Genomic DNA, 22,590 nt, shown 5'->3' on the forward strand with positions numbered 1-22,590 from the left:
GTGATATCCTCTAGCTTCAGCAGTCCAATCCCTAAGAAGAGTGAGTCATTGTGCCCAAAAGTCACAATGCTCCACCCCAGAATATATCTGATGCAGGTAAGTTAATTGTGTTAGTGAGTTTTTAAAAGAAGTGTTAAGAATGTTTTCACTTTTTAGCAACTTTCCCTCCATTTCTATGGACTCCCAAACATTTTGCTTTCAATTTTTTAACTCTGCCCCAACTTTTTACAGTGAAGTGAAGTCTTCATCAATACTCCACTGCACCTTTGCTCAATGCTATGGGGAAACCGACTAGTGCTTCAGTACTGGGAAACTAGGTTTCCCTTTTCTTTTTACTTGTTATCTATTTTCTGGTTACCTTCATCATTGCACAATGCATCTTACAATGCAGTGCAATGGTGCTTCTTTTGTATGACCCTAGACTACACTCAAAGGGATTATTTTGGATGTGCCTAAAGACAAGCTGGTGGCAGCAGTTGCATTTTGACTATTCTTGCTATACCTTCCATTCGCCCAACAGCATTTGGCTACTAACTGGCTAGTGTTCCAACGTAGCCTTAGCATGAGGTTTTTACTTGTTCTTTTGGCCATCTTGTTCTGTGGCCTTCCTTCCTTCCTGCCCTGTGTTAGATTGGCATCAAGGAAGGAGAGTCGGACAACAGATTCAATATAACAAAAATACTTGTATTGACTTAAATGTCAGGATGGTATAAGGCCTAACTTGCCATATGCGAAGGTCGGATTTCCCTAACTAACAAAACTAAGGATAGTCTGTGTCAGTAAGTTCAACTTTAAAGTCTGTGTCCAATACCTATCCTTGTCCCCACAACTATCATCATAACAATGTGTAGGGATGTCCACCATAAATTAAGCAGCGCTCCAAAAGTAAAGTTCTGAGCTATTTACAGCTCAAGCTTAATATTCAGCTTCTTCTCTTTATATATCAAATTGTTCACCACAATATTTAAGTCATCTTCTCTGGGATTTGAGTTTATACAGTTCCATACCTTTTCAAATGTCAGGACACCATTCCCCAAGTTCAATACAGTTTCTTGGTAGCAAGTCTCAGGGTTCTCCTCTCTAAGTTCAATGTCACAAAATGTCACAAAAATAAGCATCTTGAAGCTTTGTCTTTGAACTCAATTCCAACTATTCTTCACAGTTCAGGGCTCCCTTCCCAAAGCTGTTTATGCATCAATAGTAGTCTTCCTCTTGACACAATAGCAGATTTCCTTGTTGGTATATAGGGGTTCTTTGGTCCCGACGCAGCTGTTGTGCCACACAGTCCATCCATTACAGGTCACGCAACCAGGAGCCTGGAGTTCTCTTTGTAGCAGGTCAATTATGGTCTTGGCACAGTTGTTGGACCACACGATCCACCCATTGTAGGTCATGCAACCAGGAATCTTGATTTCCCTCTCAGCAATTTAAACATCCATAAAACAAGTGATTTCTCAAAGGCAGCTTCAAAGACAAACAGTTTCGCAGACTTGATTTCAACTCTGCAGTTAGAGTTCTTCATTCACTTTTAGTTTTTCAGTACTTGATTAAACATCAGCTGAATATTGGCAGGTTTGCCTTTTCATCGTTTGTTTTATACGATTAGCAAATGTGTTGCTTTCCTTCAATTTGATGTTCAATAGTAGCAGTTTTTCTATTTTCATTCAATTCAGTATTCAATATTAACAGTCTATGCTTTTTCGCTCAGCCACATTACGCACTTTCATTTAACTTCACTGTTCCACTTGTAATGCCAGTATTTAGTCCCTCTGTGCTGTTTGCAACTTGTATAGCATGACTGGAGCACCCTGGTCTCTGGGTAGTGTTACCAGCACTCGCCGGTTGTAAGTGTCGGCCACCAGCGGTTCCTTCTGGCCACTGCTTCAGCTTCTGAGAGCCCTCCTCGCATAGGGACAGGAGTTCAGTTGGCGTTGGCGGAGAGCTCAGTGCCTCTGCGGGGTCAGGTGCAGCGTTCCTGGCGTGTATGCCTTGCTGCAGCTCCTTTTGCTCTCACTTTATGCGGGAGGCTTTCTTCTTCGTAAGGGAGGTTTCCCTTTGTTTGGGAATGTCTGCCGGCTTCTCGTCTTGGGTTCCACCACGGCTGCCTTCGGATTCGCTGGGTTTCACAATCTCCATCCAAGTTCCCTAGGTTTCTCTCTATTGCTCCTGCATGTCTTGGCCTTTTGTACACAGTTCCCCTTCAATGGGCTGCACGTGTTTTCCATCAGTCAGTTTTGCCTGACTAAGAGGCCATCCCTGACCTTCATACCTTTCATGCATCTTCTTCGTCCCAGTATCTAAGTGGTGAAATTGAATGGTGTTCATTACTCTTAGTTGCTTCTTCCTCGTCTCAGTACCAGAATGGGGAGAAGGTGTGATGTTCATTACTTTTGGCTATCTCTTCCTCATCTCTGTACCAGGGTGGGGAGAGTGCGTCCCAAGAGGTGAAAGAAGGAGAGTTAACTTACAACAACCTATCAAGGTTTGAGGGGGACTAGATTGTTTGACATTAGGATAAGGGGGATACCATGTCGCGTCTGAAGGTTTCGCACACTCAATCCCCAAGGACCCTGTGTTCAGGTGATATTCCCTCGCTTGTCCACCCCCAGGGTCTGGATCCAAAAGTGATAGCCTTTCGCTGGCCATCTGCATAGAGGATTCCAGGGGAGTAGGAGCGAGAATACCCTCAGGTTTCTCACACCTGCAAGGTCAGGACATTTCCTTTAAGGTCATGCAGATGCATGAAAACTCTGGTTTTCGCGGGCTAGTGCAGGGCCATGTAACTGGGCTGGGACTGCCTGGTCCCAATCCACATACTGGTACCTGAGAGTCTTGTGTGCATGCTTGCATGAGAGCCACAGTGGTCCTTACTTGGACTACTGCTGGTGTGCTTGAGTGGGGCAGATCTTACCATTGGAGGGCTGAGTCTGATCACTCACCTGACTTTAGAAGAGGAGTCCTACATACATGTCAGAGAGACCCTGGAAGAAATCCTGCAAGGAGCCAAGTATCCTGCATTGCTGAAGATGAGTGAAGAGATCATTGACCGGTCTAAAGGAGGCCTGGTGACAGACTTCTGCTGCTGTCCAAGAAGAGCCCTGGCTGGCAAGAGATCTTTAGAAGTCCTTTGTTGGAGCTTCGACCATAGGAGTGGATGGGAACATCATTCCAGACGTCTGCTTGCAGTCCTGCGAACCAGAGCCTTCGGAAGTGTCCCATAGCCAATCTGCGGCTATCCAGCTCGAGGTTTGGGCTACCGCGCTGCAGACATCACCATTCCGTGTTTGAGCCATTAACTTTGGGGACTGTCAGCTTGTCCTAAAGAGGCCATCTCTGCGTTCCAGCATCCAAGGGACCCAGGGTATGAGGCTGACATCGACCAGGAAAAGTGTGTGCTTTCCTATCACCCTGCAACGGTGCCAATTGCCAGAAACTGCTTTCCTGCATCCAGTGATGTACCGAGAGGAGTCCTGCACCAGAGTGAGCTGCATTCTTCAATTGGAACACATTGCACCAGCATCTGTGGCTGACCGGAGATTAACTCGATCCTGCAACTCCTGGGCACAGAGGTCTCAAATAAACAAGACCCCAGGCGACCCTCTGAAGACCTACCAAGTACCAAGAGAAAACAGAGTATGAGGGGTGAGTTACAGTTGTACTTAACGGTATCCACAACCCCTCCCCCCTTTAAAAGTGGTACTAATTATTGCAATAGTTTGGCTTTGCCCTTGCTTGTTTGCACAAGCCCTCAAAGCTAGGGACAGTTTTATTCACTAGAATAGACACCTAACTTTTCCCTGCCTTACACAAATAGAAATGAACTTTCAGGGCCAGGCCCCGGTCAACTTAGGGTTGGACTTCTAGAGTTAGGGTTGTAATCTCGTGGACTGCCATTGCTAATCTAATCATACCTTTCCTTTCAGTGTTGTGGGTTTATTACACTGGCTACTGGGCTTGTATATAAATATTTTATCATTAGTTTGTGTGATATTACTACCTGCTTATAATAATTTTTATAGTGTTTGTTAGTTCATAAATAAATGTAGTGTTTTATACCTAGGAATGTAGCAGAGAAGACTCTCGGTTATTAAGAGGCACTGGCACTTACTCCAGTTGGATAAAGATTTAAGCAGGTGGTTAGACCCTAACCCAAGTTTTATATACAGTAAGGCATGTACATTGAAGAATATATTGCGTCCTCCTTTCATGTCTAACCACAAGAGCAGTCCAACATGGCTACACCAGGCACAGAATAATGGATTTCACAAATGTGTGGGTTGCTCCGTGTGTATTTACGCTTTGGAAACCAGAACTGTTGATTTTGCAATGTTGGGAAACTACTATGTAGATTCATTCATCAATTGCAATTCAAAATTTGTAGTCTACTACTGCATTGTGTGTGTGGTTTACATTATATTGGGAGTACGATTAGACCCTTGAAGATCAGAATCAAAGAACATCCATCGACAATAGCTAACCAAGAGGTAAAATACCAGTTAGCCATACATTGGCAAAAGTCCATCAATTGGATAATAAGAAGGATGGTAAGTTTGTGGGGATGGCAAAGGTGGCATTACCACAAAGAGGGGGAACCTTGAAGTGAAATTGAGGCATTTGGAAGCTAGGCTTATCTGCCAATACAGGACAGTCCCATCGGACTCAATGACCACAAATGTTTGGTATTTTTATGAATCCCCCCCCCCCCTCCATTTTATTCTTCCATGTAGGCTGTTGCCTTGGAATTAGTCTCCACCAATGAGCACATTCATTTCATGCTTTGATTGTTTTTTCACATATTAATAATCAGCAAACATGTAGCACACTGACAGTTGGTTAGAACGTGAACCCACTGATCATTTACAAGAATTGGGAAACCAGATTCTCAAGTATTACTTAGCAGGCACCAACGGTTAATGAACGGGTGCTACTGTCATTTTAGGAACCAGTGCCAGTGTCTCTAGAATTTCTAATTATGATCATTTTTGGACTGGCAATGAATCTCAGATCCCAAGAAGCGCCACAGATGAAAGATAATTGTGTGACACGCAAACTGAACCTTGGTAACAGCCCAATACAATTCTAATACCTATTGTAATGGGTAAGGGCTCACATGCATACTCAAATAAGGGCAGGTAGAGACGGCTTTAAAATGCACGGAACACGGTTGGCATTAGATATGTAGAATTACCTTCCAAATTGAGTGACTAGCCCGCATAAGGAGTGCTGGTATTCTAACTACGGGACTCTGAGGACAGATGGCGTCCATACATTATGAATAAACATTCCATTTTACTAAATTTAATATAATCATGTATAGTAGATTTAAACAGTCTAACCCCAACCAAGATAACCGACATTGAAGCCTTAGCTATGGGTGTAGCATTAACGGGCTACGCTTTGCGGATTGGATATATGCCGGCTAGTAACAGCGTTGCGGCTCCCCGACAACGCTTTAATTCGCCGAAAGGCCAGCTAAAGGAAGCCTCTTCGGACACAGTCCCTGGAAGTTGCCCAGCATTGCAATGGAATGATAATAGATAGAATGGCGCTTCAGTGATATTAACAAATCTTTCCCCATTTCACCTCTCATCGGTCGCTGTGTGCGATGATCGGCCGTTTTGAATTTTTCAATCTGATGTCAATTTCACTTTCTGGGGAATGATTGTGGCGTCCATCAGATACACGGGCAACCGCAATTGCGAAGTTATAGGTAATTTATCATTCAGTATATCATTTATGTGTGGTGTTTCACCCTTACTGCAGTATGAATCAGATTTGTAATATTTGGAGTTAAGGATAAATATATACATACATATTTATTTTCAGAGATTAAGCAATACAGGAATACCATAACGGTAAACGCCAATTGGTAAGTGTTAGTATGCACATACAGTTATTATGATTGGTTTGGCATCCTATTAGATGTCAGTTTGGAGGTGTAATGAATTTGTAGAAGAATTGTGGTTTTCGTTTGACATATTTTTGCAGTCATGTTGAATTACGCACTTTGAGTATCACTATCATTACTATTATTTCTATATAGATACATCCAAGAACAGAAGAGCACACAAGGTACATTAGCCTCTATATTGCTTGATTTGACAGATTTGATGTGACACCAAAACAACCATGCCCTTAATGAAATTCAGGATATTAATAATCACAGGTTTTCTTTTTATTGCCTCTTTTCTATTTATAGGTTTGTATGTTTTATGTGATTGTCTTTTATGGAATGGTATATTTTTTGAATTGTGCAATTGATGGTAATACATTTCACTGGAAAAAATGTAACATTAATTTGTTGTACATACATACATGTTTTTGGTATGGGACAATGGGATTTTTGTATAACCGTCCTCTCCTGCCTCTGGTTTGTGCAGTTGCTTTATGTCAATGCATTGATGTATTTGTTAAATGAATTATTTGTGACGTACCAATTTAGCCTCAGAAGAACAACAGTGGCTCGAAACATGTGTTAGGCTGATCTTCAGTTCAATAAATTACATGCAATCATGCATGCAACATTTAGATACATGCACAGTGGGAATGTATCTGAATGTTTTCACAGTGTTCTATAACTACTCGTCTATAATTGTAATATTTGATTACTTAACTTGTGGACTTCATTGTGGACCCTTGACCAGGCTTATCCTTTCCTGAGACGTAGTAGTCTCACTTGATTGGTGTGGCTACAGCTCCCAGAGTGGTCCCTGTTCACCAACTAGGTTGACCTCTGTCCACCAGGCCAGAGCATAGCAATCCAGTCCTAACAGAGATGCAATAAAGTTTCTAGGTAAGTAAAATGTGTTCTCTTTTAGGTTTTATTACTCTGGTACGACTGCCGTTGATTACAATGTGGGGTGCCCAGGAACTGCGGGTGCAATGATTCTTTCGGTCTGATCCAGGAGCAGAGTGCAATTCTTGGCCATGAAGAAATGAAAGAATCACTGATACTGCCCTCTTCAGGACACTTCACAGGACAGGGAGGAAAGGTTAGGAGCGATCCAGTGATGGCGTCCGCACACAGATGATGGCAGGAGTCTCTTACAGTCGGAGAAGTCCTTCCAGGACAGGATCCCTTGAGGCTGAAATTCTGCAGGAAGGCGAGATACACGAGCTGGCAACCACCAAACCTCTGGCTACAAGTGCAGAACGGCAACATTTCTAGCGATGTAGTCCACTAGCGAGCTGTACAGTCCACTGAGTGGTCCAGGGACTCCTCCCAAGGCTCAGGACAGCTGGATCCTTGAGAACAGACTGGTTGGTACCACCACTCAGGTTGAAGCATCACACATGTCCTTCGCAGTTCAGGTAGTCCAACAGGGCTTCACTGGGCCCGATGCAGGAAGGGATGCTGGGCCTCTTCGGAGTCTTCTTCGGATCTTCAGTCGGCTGCTCTTCTACGTGGGATTCTTGGCTCCAACGCTGATCTGAAGAAATGGCTGCAAGAGGAGGCCTCTTATCCAAAATCCAATGCTCATCAATCGTAAGGATCTGCATCATTCAAACAGCCAGTAGTTGACCAATCGGGGACAACTAATGGTTCACTCATGCCCCACACCTAGACTCACAGGCAACACGGATGTGTAGTGGCACCAGAAAATCCAACCCCATTCCCGCGCCAGAAACAGACAAAAGCATCACTAGCACACGAAAGGTGCAGCTTTCCCGGACAAGTGCATGACCTTATAAGGGATTTCCTGACCTGGCAAGGCAGGAAGAAGGCCAAAACAATATGGCCAAAGAACAAGCAAACATCTTGTGTTGTGGCCATTTTAGGGCACTAGCCAAGTTTAGTAGCTATATACGGTAAACACGAATGTGCACACTAGAAATAACAAAAATTGTAAAAATATAATTGCTGCCACCAGTTTGTCTTTAGGCACATATAAAAGTAGGCAGGGAAGGGAAGCTGAAGGCTTTTCCTCCCCTCAAAAAAGTCATAACAGGCTCAAAACCAAAGCAAAAAGATTGGTAGTCCATAGAAACTATGAGGTGAAAGTTGCCAAAAGTGAAATCTGTTCCTAATAGTAGGTTTGGAAGAGTGAATTCAATTTTAATTTATTTTGCAAGATTGTGGGACATTTAGCAAGAGGTGCCCGGGAGACAGCAAAGAAATTAAAGAGTGATCTGTATTTTGCGGTAGCCAGGATCATTGTGTAATTTGGGGTGAAGCCCTTGAATTGTCAGGCACTGGTGGGAAGACTTGCTGTGTTCTGAATGGCATGAAAGTTGGTGAAGAGGCAGACTGGCCTGCCAAAGTCTAGCTCAAGGGTGCCTGTGAGAAACCTGAAGGTGTCTCACCCGCTAGTTGCCGGGGATCTGTCATCCAGGTGGCCAGGACACAGCCATCTCTTTTAGATCCAGTTCCTGGGGGTGGACCAGTCCAGGAGAATCACCTGGCTGGGGGAGCAGGGCGTCTACGGGGAGTGGGACACTGGATGGTGAGAAGTGGTATCCCCTTCCATGTAACATCTTTTCCCCATACTACCAGGTAGGATACTTAGGACCTCAACATCCGCCTCCCCCCCACCCCCCTTTCCCGACACAAACACTCTCTCACGGACAGCTCACCATGAGCAAAAATTGACTAACACCAGAGTCATATACCCAACATGTCCCAATACAATGGTCAGATAAGGTCAGGCAATTACTGATCATTACACACACCTGACTTCCATCAAACCTCTTCACATGGATAAAAAGCGGAGCACGAAAGCACACACTGTGCAAGGCAAAGCACACAAAGTGGCAGCAGTTCCAAGATGGCAGTTTGATACAAGGAGAAAGACGGCAAGACCAGAAAGGGTTGCAACGAGGGAAGTGGCCTTGACCTTTTCAGACCGTTACTTTTGTGAGCCTTGGAAAATAAGAAACCTAAGACCTGGGACTAAAGCTGTAGAAACCTGCATTGTGTGTCGGAGGTACCAAGAGCTCTCCCGCGTCGATAACCAAGGCGGGAAGGAGCATTTGCCGCTGTAGTACCATCCTTGGCTCCTACAACAAAGCAGGGCCAGTAAAGACAGCACAGTTGGTGAGTCGGAGAGACTGATACCAGACTAGCCTGTGTAAGAACCAAGGTTGTAAGTGGCAATGATGTATGAAAAAATCTAGAGAACAGTGTGTGAAATGTATGTGATGAATGACGCAAACATAATTGAAAACTTGTCTATGGTATCTTTTGTTGAACTTTGGAGGCCAACAAAAGATACCATAGACAGAGTGGTCTGGCGCCACGTAGGTGCTCATTCGAAGGTCTCTGTTAGGTATCCAACTGGTTGGCAACTGTGAAAAGGGAATTTTGAGATCAAAGTGGTAATGCAACGGGTCAAGCGAAACTCTGTGCACATTCGAGTCTTCGATAGTTTACTGCAAACTGAAATTGGTCCGAGCCCGGCTGAGGGAGACTAATTGTGTGAGAGGAAGGATCTGAGCCAGGCTGAGTGAGATCTGGGGTGAACCGCGAGTCACCCGAGAAGGAATATTCTTTGAACATTGTAAAAAAAGGTGGATATGAGCCCGGAAGATGGGGATCCACAGTAACAAGCGTGATATAAAAGGGATCTGAGCCCGGCTGAGGGGGATCCAGGGTGAATCACCTAAATTGAATACTTATAAGTGGAAAGGAACTTTGTGTTTTGGTACATCAGGCCCCCTGAATCAAAAGACTTAGATAAATAAAGAGACTTTGGCACAGAAGGCCCTGATGCTGGTAATGGAACTGAATCCTTGTGCCGGGGAGAGGTCATGACTTCATTGGACGAGATAGGGTATCTCCCCGTTTCCCATGAGGAAGAGACCCAAGACCCTTTTCCATGAGGAAGACCCTCAGATGCCCCAGACCCTCATGGCATACTGTTAGACATGTGTTGCTACTGGTCGAGAAGTGTGCCCTCTTGTTTTTATAGACAAACAACCATGACACTAACTCTCACTGCTCCAACATAACACCCTTTTCTTTCCAATGCTCCGTGTTGTAAAACCAGGAAACAGAACTATTCCAATACAATATGTTTAACATCTAGGAACTTCAACTCCCAAAATTCTCCAAGTGCTGAGACGAGGAAGATGTAGGAGTTGGAACCATGTACCAAGAACTTGAACTGCAATGAACAGTCTAGTTTTTCTAAAGCACCTGCATGCAGGACATTTAAGCCTAACGATTATACTGTTCAGAGAGACAGGGAAGGAGGCAACGTTGGTTCCTGTCTGTTCAAGAGCTCACGAACAGTACGTATCGGTATGGCAGAGCAGAAGAGACCGCCATGGGAGGGAGGCTGAAGCAGAGACTGCAGGGCAGTGGAGCAGCTGGGAGCCGCGAGGAAGGTCCTGGGTGCTCAGCGAGTCGTGGAGCTGGCGTTCTCCATTTTGGATCATGAAGGGAAGCAGACTTGCAATCGCAGAGCCACGAGGGCACCAGAACAACATCTACAGCCTCCAGATTGGAAAGCGGGTGACAGCAGGATGCAGCGGAAGCAAGAACCCGACGGGGGAGGCTGGAGAAATCCAGCGAGTCTACCCGAAGCTAGTAGGGAGCACGGGGTGTTCCGGCAACCCCGCCAACAGCGCGTGGAACATAGTAACTTTGTGAATACGACAAAAGGCTTATCTACATACCAAAAGGCAAACCCCAATGAACTGTGAATATCTGAAATTTAAATGTGGGCCAAACTTCAAGAAACATGACCACAAGTATATGTATCAACCCGAGGGCCATAGCAGCAATATTTATGATACAGAATCATGTGATAAAGTCCTGGTAAAGCAAGATACCAGGCGAGTAAAGTATATAAGAAAGTCCTGGTAAAGAAAGACGAGTGAAGTACATGACATCAGGCGATTAAAGCAACTGAAGTCCTGGTGAACCTAAGACACCAGGAGAATGAAATCTACATGGGAAATCCTGACAACCAAGACAGCAAGCAACTGATATAAATATAAAAATCCTGGCAGAGGAGTACACCAGGCAAGTGAAACTCCTAAGTGAAGAATTGGCAGGAAAGTACACCAGGCCATTTGCAAGTCCCAAGAAATAATAAAGGAAAGATTGTGTTTATTCATTGAAATCTGGAAAGTTTGATGTTAAAGAAAAGACATTGCTATCCAGACCACATAGAAAAGTGCATTAAAGAAAGACTGTTAAAGACTTAGTTGCCAAAACAGGAATCTTGTGAGTTCAAACACGATATCAAGGAACTGTTTACACAAGTGACTATTCTTCTTACAATTGAGAATCAAGCGTAAGGGATCCACCCTCTGGAACCAAAGGCTCCTGCCTTGGAGAACATTTCTGTTGGAATTATACTTATTTTAGTTGTGAACACTTTTTGGCCAATTGAAGATCTTTTCCCTTACACATTGTCATTAGTTTATAGCAGTGGTGTTCAAACTTTTTTGGCCTGGGTCCCCCCTGAGCAAAATTTGGGCATGCCGGACTCCCCCAAAAATGCCAAATGGACAGTATGTACAAATGGCTATGAACTATTGCGCGCCGTCACCACACCCTACTCCCAGTATAGTCCCTGGGCTCCGCCACCTGCTCCCCATCCCAATCGCTGAGCTCCCTCATCCCCACTCCTACCCAGTCCCTGGGCTCTCCCCACCCTGTTCCCACCACTATCCCAGTGCTCCCGCTTCCCAACACAGTCCGAGGGCCATTGGGAGCTGGTGAATTTAAGTGGAGGGCATAAATATTTCCCACAAAAATGCCATAGCAACCAATCAAGGCGGTTTTGGGGGGTTTTCCTTCCATTTTTTCAGGAGCCGCCCCCTCGCACATACAGACATGCAGTGTCCCAGCCAGCATTTCCAATGAGCTATGCAAGGCTTGCGAAGCAAAACGCCCCCAGCCTTGCATGGCTCAGGGAGCATGTGCGGCTGGGGACCTGAAAAGAGAAACAGTGTTTCCCTTTGACAGTTCCGCCAGCCCAAGAGCACTCCCTCAGCTGGAAAAAGCAGCAGAGGGAGTGCTCAGTGTTTCACAGGGCTGGCTCCTCGATAATGGGTGAGGTGGCCACTGGCTGGACGCCCCGTCACCCATTATGGATGAGCTGCCAGGTTCGGACTGGAATATAGGGAAATGTCCATAACAGAAATGCAAAATGCTAGTGTAGGCCACTCAAAACATTTTGGCCAATGTGGGCCAGTTTGATGAGTTACTTCGCTATGCAGCTAGTAGTTTTGACCATTGTTGCTGAATAAATATTCTTTAAATATCACAATTTGCTTACATTTTAACAAAATCACCCCCTTGGGTACTATTCAAACAGTCAGTGACTAAAGGAATGAATATCCATTTGCAACTGTGGGCCACTTTTTCATTGGTGCCCGCAACAGTTTTATGGTCCAGTCCGACCACGTGAGCCGCCCCTGCCCATTTCCTCCAATCTAAACAAAAAAAATAAAATGTCATGCTGGACTCTCGCGCCCCCCGCCCCCTGGGATGCGGCCGCACCCCCCCTTGGGTGGGCGCGCGCCACAGTTTGAAGGGCTGGTTTATAGTTTGAGGGTCAGGCTGGGACATTTTGGACACAAGGACAGTTTGTTCAGTTATTGACAATCTGACACAGACAGAGCCTTAGTTTTTGTTTTATAGGTAGGGAAACTCCTCTTTAGCATAGGGACATAGGCATTTTCCCAACCCTTTTTCTTTTAATACACATCTTTTGTGAAATCATGCCAACCTTGTGTCCGGCTCTCATTTCTGACCCCTCACAGGGAGGATGTAAAATACCTATTGGTTGCTGAAAATATCTCAAGAGATCTTTGTCAACTTCTGTCTTAGCAGGAACATTTTATATTTTCATGTTGAGTCCTCTTGATATCAAATATTTAAGTTTTTCTTTTTGTTTATTTAGATACTTAAAATTAGAGACTGAATTAAATCTCCTGATGACCCACTCGAGACAGTGGCGTAACATGTGTTGAGGATAAAATAATACCACTTCAAGATATAAAACATTTATATGCAATGAAAATAAAAGTTAAAATTTGAATCAGTTATCAAACTGAAAAAATTGGATACAACCAACAAGCTATCAAATTGGAATATATGTGATAAAATGAATCGTATATTTTGATTGCATTGACACTATACAACTGAATTAAAGAGCTTATATCACTATGATATGAAGTGACCTTTTTGAAGGATAAGAGGTGGCGAAAATGTCATGATCCTCTTTTGAGTAAACAGTTTATTAAGAGTATTGTGCAGACACAATATTGGGACATATTTGGCGACACATTTTTCTTGCCACAACAAATATACCCAACAAGGATTCGCTGTATAAAGGTGGACCATTGCCTGCACCTTAAGCTATAAGACCTATACCTCATTAATATGCATGATAATCATTTGAATGCAATTAGAATAATTGTATGCAAATGAGGGATATCCTGAAAATATCATATGTTTCTGGCCCTTGATGCCTGGAGGACGACAACCCTGTGTTTAACCTGAAAAGTTGCACTAACATTTTATATAGGCTATAACTTCTAGGGAGGCTCTTGTTTATTTGATTAGGGGATCTGACCTTTAATTGAGAGTCTATTCATCACCTACCTAAAGGGTGTTTGCCTCATTACCTACATACATGTCCTTAGGTGTAATGGAAACCCCATGTTTGCTTGATGACCTTTTGAATTTAACGATGGGCTGCAAAGCATCTATTTCCATGGTTAAAAAGCTACTCGTATACTCACTTCACTCACCTCATGTTTATACTCAATCCATCTGTTTAAATCAACATGTTTCAGAACCGGTTTAAAACTTGCTTCATACCTCAGGGTTTTATGCTAAAGCAGGTGAATACCTTTAAAATAAAAAATAAAAATCTTAATGGGTCCAATCACCAGAGCTCAGTGCTCACTAAAGCAGGTGGACATAAAATATCGCTGGATGGCACACATGGCACACAGCCTATTGTTTCTTTCCTCTGCTCATGGGCTCAAGGTCTCCACTCTGTGTAAAGTTTTCTGATTCCAATGGTCAATATTTCTCCAGAGTGCAACTCATCCCAGCCCATTTTGCTCATATAATAGGCATCTCACAATCCTCACCCATTGAAATCCATGTGCAAAACTGCACCAAGATTTCAGGTCGCCACAGTATATAAGGAATATAAAATCACCACCCATGAGATACAGAGCCAAGAAAGTGAGCAGGCCAAGATATCCGAGGAGCAGTGTAAGCTGGGTGCTATACTCCAGTGTGTTTTCGGAGTCAAAAAGCATGCTCAGCATTACATCAGTGAGACTGTCCTTAGGGCCATGACCCAGAGAATCAATATTTTGAGAAAGGAGCCTGACATTTACTACAGCTAGTGCCTTCCTTCAATAGCTACTTAGATTGTTCCAAATCAAGAACACACTTTCCTTTGGTCAATCCCTAGTAGCCAGAGACATTGATGCCATACCTAATCTGATATCCAACACCCTTGAAATCGACTTGCTGAGCCACCTATTTGGTTCTTCTGTCAGAGACCTGCTTGAACCCCTCTCCACACCGATCATTTTCATGAATTGCGTGCAAGTACTAGTGTTAAGGGAGTTTTTCTAAAGTCCCACTTGGAGGTAAGACTTTAGTAAGCTATCCCAGTGGTTTGCAGATCCCCTAACTCTTAGCGTCAAGTCTATACTACTCAGACCTTGGTAGAGAGACAGAGCAGTCAGGCTTATCTTAAGAGGAAGATGTGAGCTGTAGGTAAGTACACTGCACCTAGTTCGTAATGCACAAAGAAACACTTACACATACATTTATATTAAAATATATATTATATTTACACAAGAGTCACTGTTAAATACTTAGCACAATAAACCAATACAGACAGGTAGACTTTACAATACTTTCAAAAGGCCACTTCTTAGTTGGTAGTTGATGAACGTGCACAAATGTAACAAGTTTGACAGGTCGGCCGTACTATCGGTAATACCGCGCACCTACATAGTAATACGATAACTGTGTTTACTCCGCATACACATATAAGATAGTGATTTTTGGGGAGGAAAACAGTTAGCATTATCCTAGCAGAGCTTCAGAATCTAGAGGTGGTTTCCTTGCACAGCAAGTCTTTTAAAGTCATAGATGCAACCCTAGCTAAAAGGCAGTTCGAAGAGGTTAAAAGTTCGAGGATACTTTCTAGTCTCTAGGGAAGAAGATACAAGAAGGCTTAACCAACGTTGGAGACCCTGTTAAAGGACTCACTAAAGGGATACAAGCAGCAGCAGGTTGAGTCAGAGGTAATATGGGATTGCCCTGAACACCTCTACTTGCACTCCTAACGCTCTGGAGTGACTTTCTGGAATAAGGTAAGCAACACTTTTTTCCGCATAGTACCTTAGTTTTGAAGAAAACGTTTGTGGTGGATGCTCCGAGTTGTTGCAGCTCTGGACCCAACCTCAGTTCCTTGGTCTAATAACAAAAGGCAGGACAATGGACGGGATCCCCAGCAGCAGTCACGAGCGAGGACTTCTGGCACAGCTTTCATCAACTTCTTTGGTCACTCTGCGGTTTTGGCGCCTTTTCTGCAGCACCAATCTACTTTGGTTCCTGCAGTCCCACACTGATGAGGGGGTCTGGTCGAGTTGGATGGGAGTCTCTGGAGTGTTCTTGAGGGCTAAGCAAACACCTGGATGGATTTGGCCTTTCCATGACGATGCACTCGAAATGGGCATCAGGTCTCCTGAAATTGGGTTCGCGCAGCTCTGGAAACTCGCGGGATCTCGGGAGATGGCTCAAATCAAAGTTTGTCTTGGCACTGGTTGTTCCCACTAGTCAAAGGAAAGGAGTGCTCTTTGAAGTGCCTCCGTCGCACAGAAAACGGGGTCAGGACAACAGTGGTCGCTTCACGATGTTGCAAAGGGTCTGCAGGCGTCTCTGGTTGTTGTCGTCTTCTTTGATTACTTCAGCTTGCAGTAGTCCACTTGCTTTTCACACCAGTAGTCTCACCTTTTATACGGTTTCAGCACTCCACTGACATTTTCCTCCGCAATTTACAGAAAGGGGCGTTTGGCTGTCCTTTCAGGACTGCCAGACCCCAAGTGGGAGCTGGTCCCATTAAGGCACTCTGGCAGACAAAGAACATGGGGTGGAAAAATCATACCCCACTTCCTGCCTGCCCATACACTCTGGTGCCTAGTCGGTGACACCCAAGGGTTCCCACCAAAGGTAAAACACACACACCAGCCTCCCCCTCCTAGAGTGGTAGAAGGGCTAACAAAGAACAACCATGCTAGTAATGGCAAAAAAGGAGGAATGCCCCAAGTTAGTACTTGGGCGCCCCTATTGTGCACTACCATGGCTATCGACATAGCCTGCGGAAGAAAAATCACACGATAGTTGGTAGAACACATCCATTGCCGCTAGCCATAACTAGGAGATTGTCTAGGTGACTAAAAGGTCACAGGAACAGAGAGAAGGGGGATACTAGGTATCCCTTTGGCATTCTACATAAGGTTGTGTGTGCTAATCTCTCAGACTAGAACATTTTTGGAGAGATTTTAAGCATCTCTCTATCCTTCCTTAAGAACTGTATTTACTCTAGGATAAAGAAAAATAATCTCAAAGGAGGACCCTAAGGGTCCCCTGCAACACTGCCCATAGGGAGCTGTGCGCTGCAGTAGTAAAATATAGATGCCTATGTTATGGAGGAAAAGAGATTCCATCAGACAGGTAAAATACAAAGAATAGAGTTCCAAAAGACAGAGCTCATAAGAACGAAAGAGTGGAAAAAGGCTCCACTCATTCAGGGTTTCCGAAACAGGTCCAGAAGTCCAGCAAAGAGTACTGGGGGTCTCACTAGGAGAGGGGATGAAGCTTACACATGATACATCTCCTTAACGACTAGAAAGTTCTAATTTACTGCTGCTTGCAACACACTCTGCTCCTTTCCCCATTCCTTAGCACAGGGGCCTGAAATCTGTGGCTCTCCGGATATTTTGAACTACATTTCCCATGCACCCTCACCATGGACTATGCCGTCTAGGGCTGATGGGAGTTGCAATCCAAACATCTGGAGAGCCAAAGTTTGCAGACACCTGTCTTAGGACATTCCAGAAGTATGGAGGCAGTGGAGTAACTTTATTGAAAATGTGGTGGGGGGGTATGACATCTAATTGTAAGTGGCTAAATGAGGGGGACAAAATGGTGTGCAACAAATGTTGGGGGGTACAAACACCCTTGTCCCACTCTAAAATTAAGCCCGTTAATGGAGGAAAGAGGACAGCACATAAGAGTTATAAAGAATACCATCAGACCAAAACAGTATCTATTTGGAAGTCGGACAGAGAAAATCCTTATGCAATTTATATATGTGTGAGGTTAAGTCACTAAATTCAGGCAGTCACAAACTACAGGGGAAATGAGTGATGCAGCCAGACAAAATGTCAGTGGCAGAGGACCTGCCCAGTGGAGCATCTGCAGGAGAGATCAAGGAATACCAATGGGACATCTTCAGCCATTCATCCTTCCATGATCGATAAAACAATTAACCTGAAGCTAAGTAATTAGACTGCCCATTTTATTGCATGGGCAATCCTGTTTGTGATGCGCTCTATATAGCCTACAATTGACATTCAGCAAACAAGATCACTCCATGATTTGATGTCGAAGCAGCAAAGTAGTTATCCGGGGCAACCCAATTTCTTACATCGAGAACCAAAAACAATTATCAGTTTAGGAAGATTGATAAACTACAAACACATCTCTTGAGGCAAGGGAAAAAGGTCTGCACCAGTCAGGTGCTGAGTGAACGATGCTACTGCTTTAAAATATCTTTTGTGCAAGCGTGTAACACAGACCCAAACTCACCAAGCCTGAAAAAAAGACAAGGTGAAAAAAAGCACTACCGCCTCATGCCCAAATGATGTAGGCCAGACCAGCCTATCTAAGTGTGAAGCATGTGGTCATGAGGGGACTATTTGGAGAGTGAGTAGGAAGAGACCCCAACAGAAAAACATTTCTCTTGGACAATTTGAGGTGCAGAGAAGATAATTTCAGATTTAAAAGTGACTAGAGAACCTTTGCAGTCTACAGTTACTTTACACCCAAAGGCCTTACTCTGTGTTGCTTAAAGAGTCTAGTGTTCAATGCAGGGGGGTAGGCATCGCAATCTCGCTTATAAGCAAACCTGTAATATGTGCACTGGGCTACATATATAAAGCTCCATTCACTTTGAACGACTGAGCAAGCTGTGTATACATGCATGTGTTTCACAAAGAAAAATCCACCTCCTTCATTCCATAAAAAGCTTCCCAAATACTCACCCGAGCACCTGGAAACAAGGGATTGAGCGGGCCCAGTGCATAGATAGGAAGAGCAACCTTGAGGCCGACTCACAGATGTAATGGACGTTCAAGTATTCAGGCATAGGCGATGGCATAGTGAGCTACAACAAAAAAATCTTCATGTTATGCTGCTTACTGATTTTTCATACAAATGCAAGAAAACATTTTCCAGGAAGACATACTTTCGAGATGGCATGAGATTTGTTGCCAAAAGGTGTAGCAAGCAACATTAAGACATTCACAGTTCATTCGAGGTTGAGTGTACCCCCTGTCATCACCTTAAGAAAATCACAATATTGCAATGCCACTTTTATAGCCGAACTGGTAAATAGTTTAGGAGTGGTCATGTAGTAATTGGAATTGGTTATTTATAGCACGCTTAATACCCAGAGGTTTCTAAGCGCGGACCGGGGATCAAACCTGTGTTGCTCCGCGTCGTCTTGCTTCCAAGGCGAGCGCGTTGCCCCTAAGGTCTCCTCCCGAAGCTGTCCTGCTGGACTGGCTGGTTCCAATACCCTGTTGTCAAGAAACAGTCGGATTCTCAGGGTCTCCATACAGTATATTGCACTCCTCTCAAGGTAGGCCGTGGGGGTGTGAAGTGCTCCAACAGCTGCAGTTGTATGTCATAATGTCAATGTTAAAAGAGCCAAAATATTTTTCACGCTTTTTACGGAGGCGGGGGTTGAACATAGTCTATTATTTCACATTTTTTATTGGACATTTTCAATTAGGCACAGTATGTTCAATGGTATGAAAACACTTTTAGCCTTCTTAAATGATCTGCATGTTTAGGCATTGCCAGTATGTTACGGTACTGAGACTCATATGGCGCACTGCTAGGTAAGTAGGGTAAGTACAGCAGGAACAAAAAAAATGAAGGAAAACTTTCGAATCAAAAATTATTTCGAAAATCTCTAACAGTTAACAAGGTACTTTTTTTAATGCTGATCTAACTTATCAAATTTATTAGATTAGTAAGTGTTCTGTAACTTAATAGAGCAGATGCTGGCAGAATACTGAAAAAGGACAAGTTGTGGTTAACAAACTTTCATCAAAATTTAGGGTGACTCAATAGTTCTTTGGGAACCTCTGCATACTATGCTGGGGAGCGGATCTTTGCTACATTAGTTTCATAGATCACATGCAGTAAGGTTCCAATTAACTGACATAAATTATCCGATGCACACACCCTCGTCAGTTGCAAAATCATTAATCAGAAACAGCAAAACTGAAGAGGTTGAAATAAATGATTCTGATAGTTAATACAAGCAAGGAGGCAAGATGCCACATTTTGCACAGATTGTCGAGTCGGATGTGAAGACCGAGGCTGTTGCAAGAATCATTGAGACCCAATAGGCCACCACTGGCACCTCCTGTGGGAGTAAGAAAAAAAAGCCTCTTTAGGTTATTTTCTGTGGGGGGAAGTAGTTAATCACTGCCAGAACGTGGTTGAGAAGGTAGCAAGTGTCACAAACACAGGTTATAGAGTAGCAGACGATGGAAGGGTCTTGTTCCAGTGATCACTGAAGAGGATGATGGTGATGATGATTTCTGTTTTAGTGGGCTTCATTTCAGCAAATCTTTCTTCATTCTGTCATCCACCAATGATTAGCAAGGGCTAAGGGTAGTGGCTGAGAAGGATCCATTTTTGTTCAGTCTCAGCAGAAGTTGATTAACATAGGCACACAAAAATGTTAGGGCAAACAATCTAATAGCATATGCTAGAGGTCAAAAGTACAACCTGCACACAGTTGAGGAGTGTGTGAAACCCTGCAAAAGCGACTGACTGCAGATGAAGGTGGTTAGTAAGAGGACTTGGGAGAGGTCAGCCTTCAAGGAGGACATGCAGACAAGGGCAGAGACATGAAAACCAGCAATTGTCTGTTGTGCATTGTTGTTGCCCTCAATGGTGCCCAACGCAGAGAAGGGTTCTAGAAAAAAGGAGCTTGGGCCCAACTGCATGCATGAATATGATATGATAGGTTATTTATAACGTGCTTAATGCCCAGAGGTTTCTAAGCGCTGACCTGGGGATCAAACCTGTGTTGCTCTGTGTCATCTTCCTTCCAAGGCGAGCACGTTGCCGCTGAGATATCCTCCTGAGACGAATGAAGGTCTTTGAAGGTGGGAGTAGAGTGCATATTACATGGTGGAATTCTAAGGCGGGCGCAAACTAGAAGCTATCAAAAGTGTATTAGGTTTCCCGGTAGCTGAAGTTGCTCAGTTGGTCCGCTTCCCATCAGGGTGATAGTCAAAGTAAGCATGGAGAGGAGTTTGAGGCAGTTTGGGAGGATTCATGAATAAATGAGTGACCAATTGGAGGTTCTTGGCAAGATAGAGTTAACAGAGATCGATCTTGAGGAGTTGGGCTATTCAGGGATTTACCGGCGAGCAGGAGCGTTTCAGATTATTTTCTAGCACATTACTGAATTCTATTTCAGAATACTCCTGGAAGGAGGAAACCCCCATTGCTGAGATGAAGGGCTGATAGGACGGGAGTGCGGCTGCACAAGCTTTTTGAAGAATGGTTGAATAAAGTCTGAGATTTCTATACTTTTGCACATAAGGGACAACGTTGGCTGATGACCAAATGTTTGAGAGGTGTACATGGATGGAGAGGTCTGCTGAACTTCACCTAACCAGTGAAGGCTTGGATTTTTGCAAGTTAAAAAAGTTGAACTGTGTTGTACAGATTTCATGATTTATCTCCTCGAAGCAAGGGTGCAGTAGGAAATTAAGCAGATTTAATTTGATATTTTATGAAGATGAGAACAATAAGCCTCATCCCAACAGGTCTGTTTCTTTGGGGATGGTCGTTTTGGATGAAGGGAATCAGACCTGGGAGGGAGAACGGGGTTGTGGGGGGGCAAGAGGGAGTGGCCAGTAAAAGGCTCTAGTGGCCTGTCGGCCAGAGAAAAACCACATTTCAATTACACATAGAATTAACGATTCAAGTTTGTGAGCAGGAAGGTTCACAGCTGCATATTTTACTGCTGACCTGGTATTCAGTAGATTGCAGCACTCACCATTATGGCAAGACCCCGGACAGGAAGGCAATAGAAATGGCAAGACAGAACATCATGTGACTAATTGGGTGAGCAGAGGTTTGAATCATGCTCCGCCACTCATTTCTCCTAATCTTCATAACTTGCATTGGCTTTGCCTAATATGCATCACACTCTAAAGTATGCATTCATTTGCTCCTTCCTATTGGTCAGATCTTTTTAACCCACATGAAACTTTGCTTCAGCTCCAACCTGTATCTCTGAGTGATCAGGATAGTTGGCATCTGCTCCCTTTCCCTTTAAACAGCAGGAACGTAGATCAGGGTAGGTTTTCCCTGTTGACATTCATTGTACACTACTCTGATGCATTACCAGACAAAGGGTATCTTTAACTACCTAGAGATTATATTGTATATGTGTGTTTTTGAGATTATTTATTAGCGTTATTATTTTATTGTACTTTGAGGAACCCAAGGGCATCCTCACTTCTTCCCCCCTATGGTCCTCTCAGGTGGCCAAGGAAAGGTCAATGCTCATGGATCCCGACCCTGGGGGCGGATATGCGAGGGATATCACCAGGGTAGAGGGAACTTGGGGAGGGGATGTCTTGAGTGAGACATGGTATTCCCCCTTTCCCTTGTCAAAATTAACTCTGCACTCCCCCTGCCTTCATAGGCTATTAGCAGTCTTGGCCCCTTCCAGCCAAAATGTCACACAGTCATTTCTCTTCAAGACTGGGACAAGGAGGAAGCAACTGGGAGTCATGCACACTTCCATTCATACACACGACACAGCAAATGAAGTGAAGGACTTGCAACCATTTAACAAGTCACAGGTGTATAAAATAGGTGACCGTCCAGGGAAAAGGAGAAACAGCCTAGAGGCAAACATCCTGGAGTGAAGGACACAGCTTGCAGAAGCGCAGCGGGCTGGATAGGAACCGGCTGGAGGGAAGTCGTGCTGAGCAGGAGTGAGACACGCCAGAGCCAACACAGGTCGTGAGTGGGTCGAAAAGCCTGCTGTCCTCCTTGCCTGGTGTCCACAGCAGGAGCTGTGGGACACCGAAGCCTCCCGATCACTGCAGGCCGCTGGTAGCCTCAGCTGAATTGAGGAAGAGCAGGACTATGTGCAGCAGGATTCGAGAATGGCAAGCGCTGCTCGCCGTGGCACCCACAAGGAAAGGGTGCAGTGAAAAGAAGCATGGAAGCAGAATCGAGGCGCCCGGAGGAGCGGCAGCATACCGGTGAGAGTAAAGAAGGGAGCACTCATACCGGGGCGCTCAGGGGGCTGGAAACTGGCATAT

General features: G+C 44.3%; 1 protein-coding gene across 2 annotated transcripts in view; it reads right to left on the minus strand.

Annotated features, from left to right (window-relative positions):
* The window catches only part of NR2C1 (nuclear receptor subfamily 2 group C member 1), a 614,538-nt gene that overhangs the window by 131,362 nt on the left and 460,586 nt on the right, over nt 1–22,590 (minus strand). For both annotated transcript variants that reach the window (XM_069629809.1, XM_069629810.1), the window contains exon 11: nt 18,262–18,383. In XM_069629809.1, coding sequence (XP_069485910.1) covers nt 18,262–18,383 — 122 coding nt within the window. The remainder of the gene's footprint in view (nt 1–18,261; nt 18,384–22,590) is intronic.

Source organism: Ambystoma mexicanum, chromosome 12 (assembly GCF_040938575.1).
Source record: "Ambystoma mexicanum isolate Mex_15411 chromosome 12, UKY_AmexF1_1, whole genome shotgun sequence".
Classification (NCBI taxonomy): Eukaryota; Metazoa; Chordata; class Amphibia; order Caudata; family Ambystomatidae; genus Ambystoma; species Ambystoma mexicanum.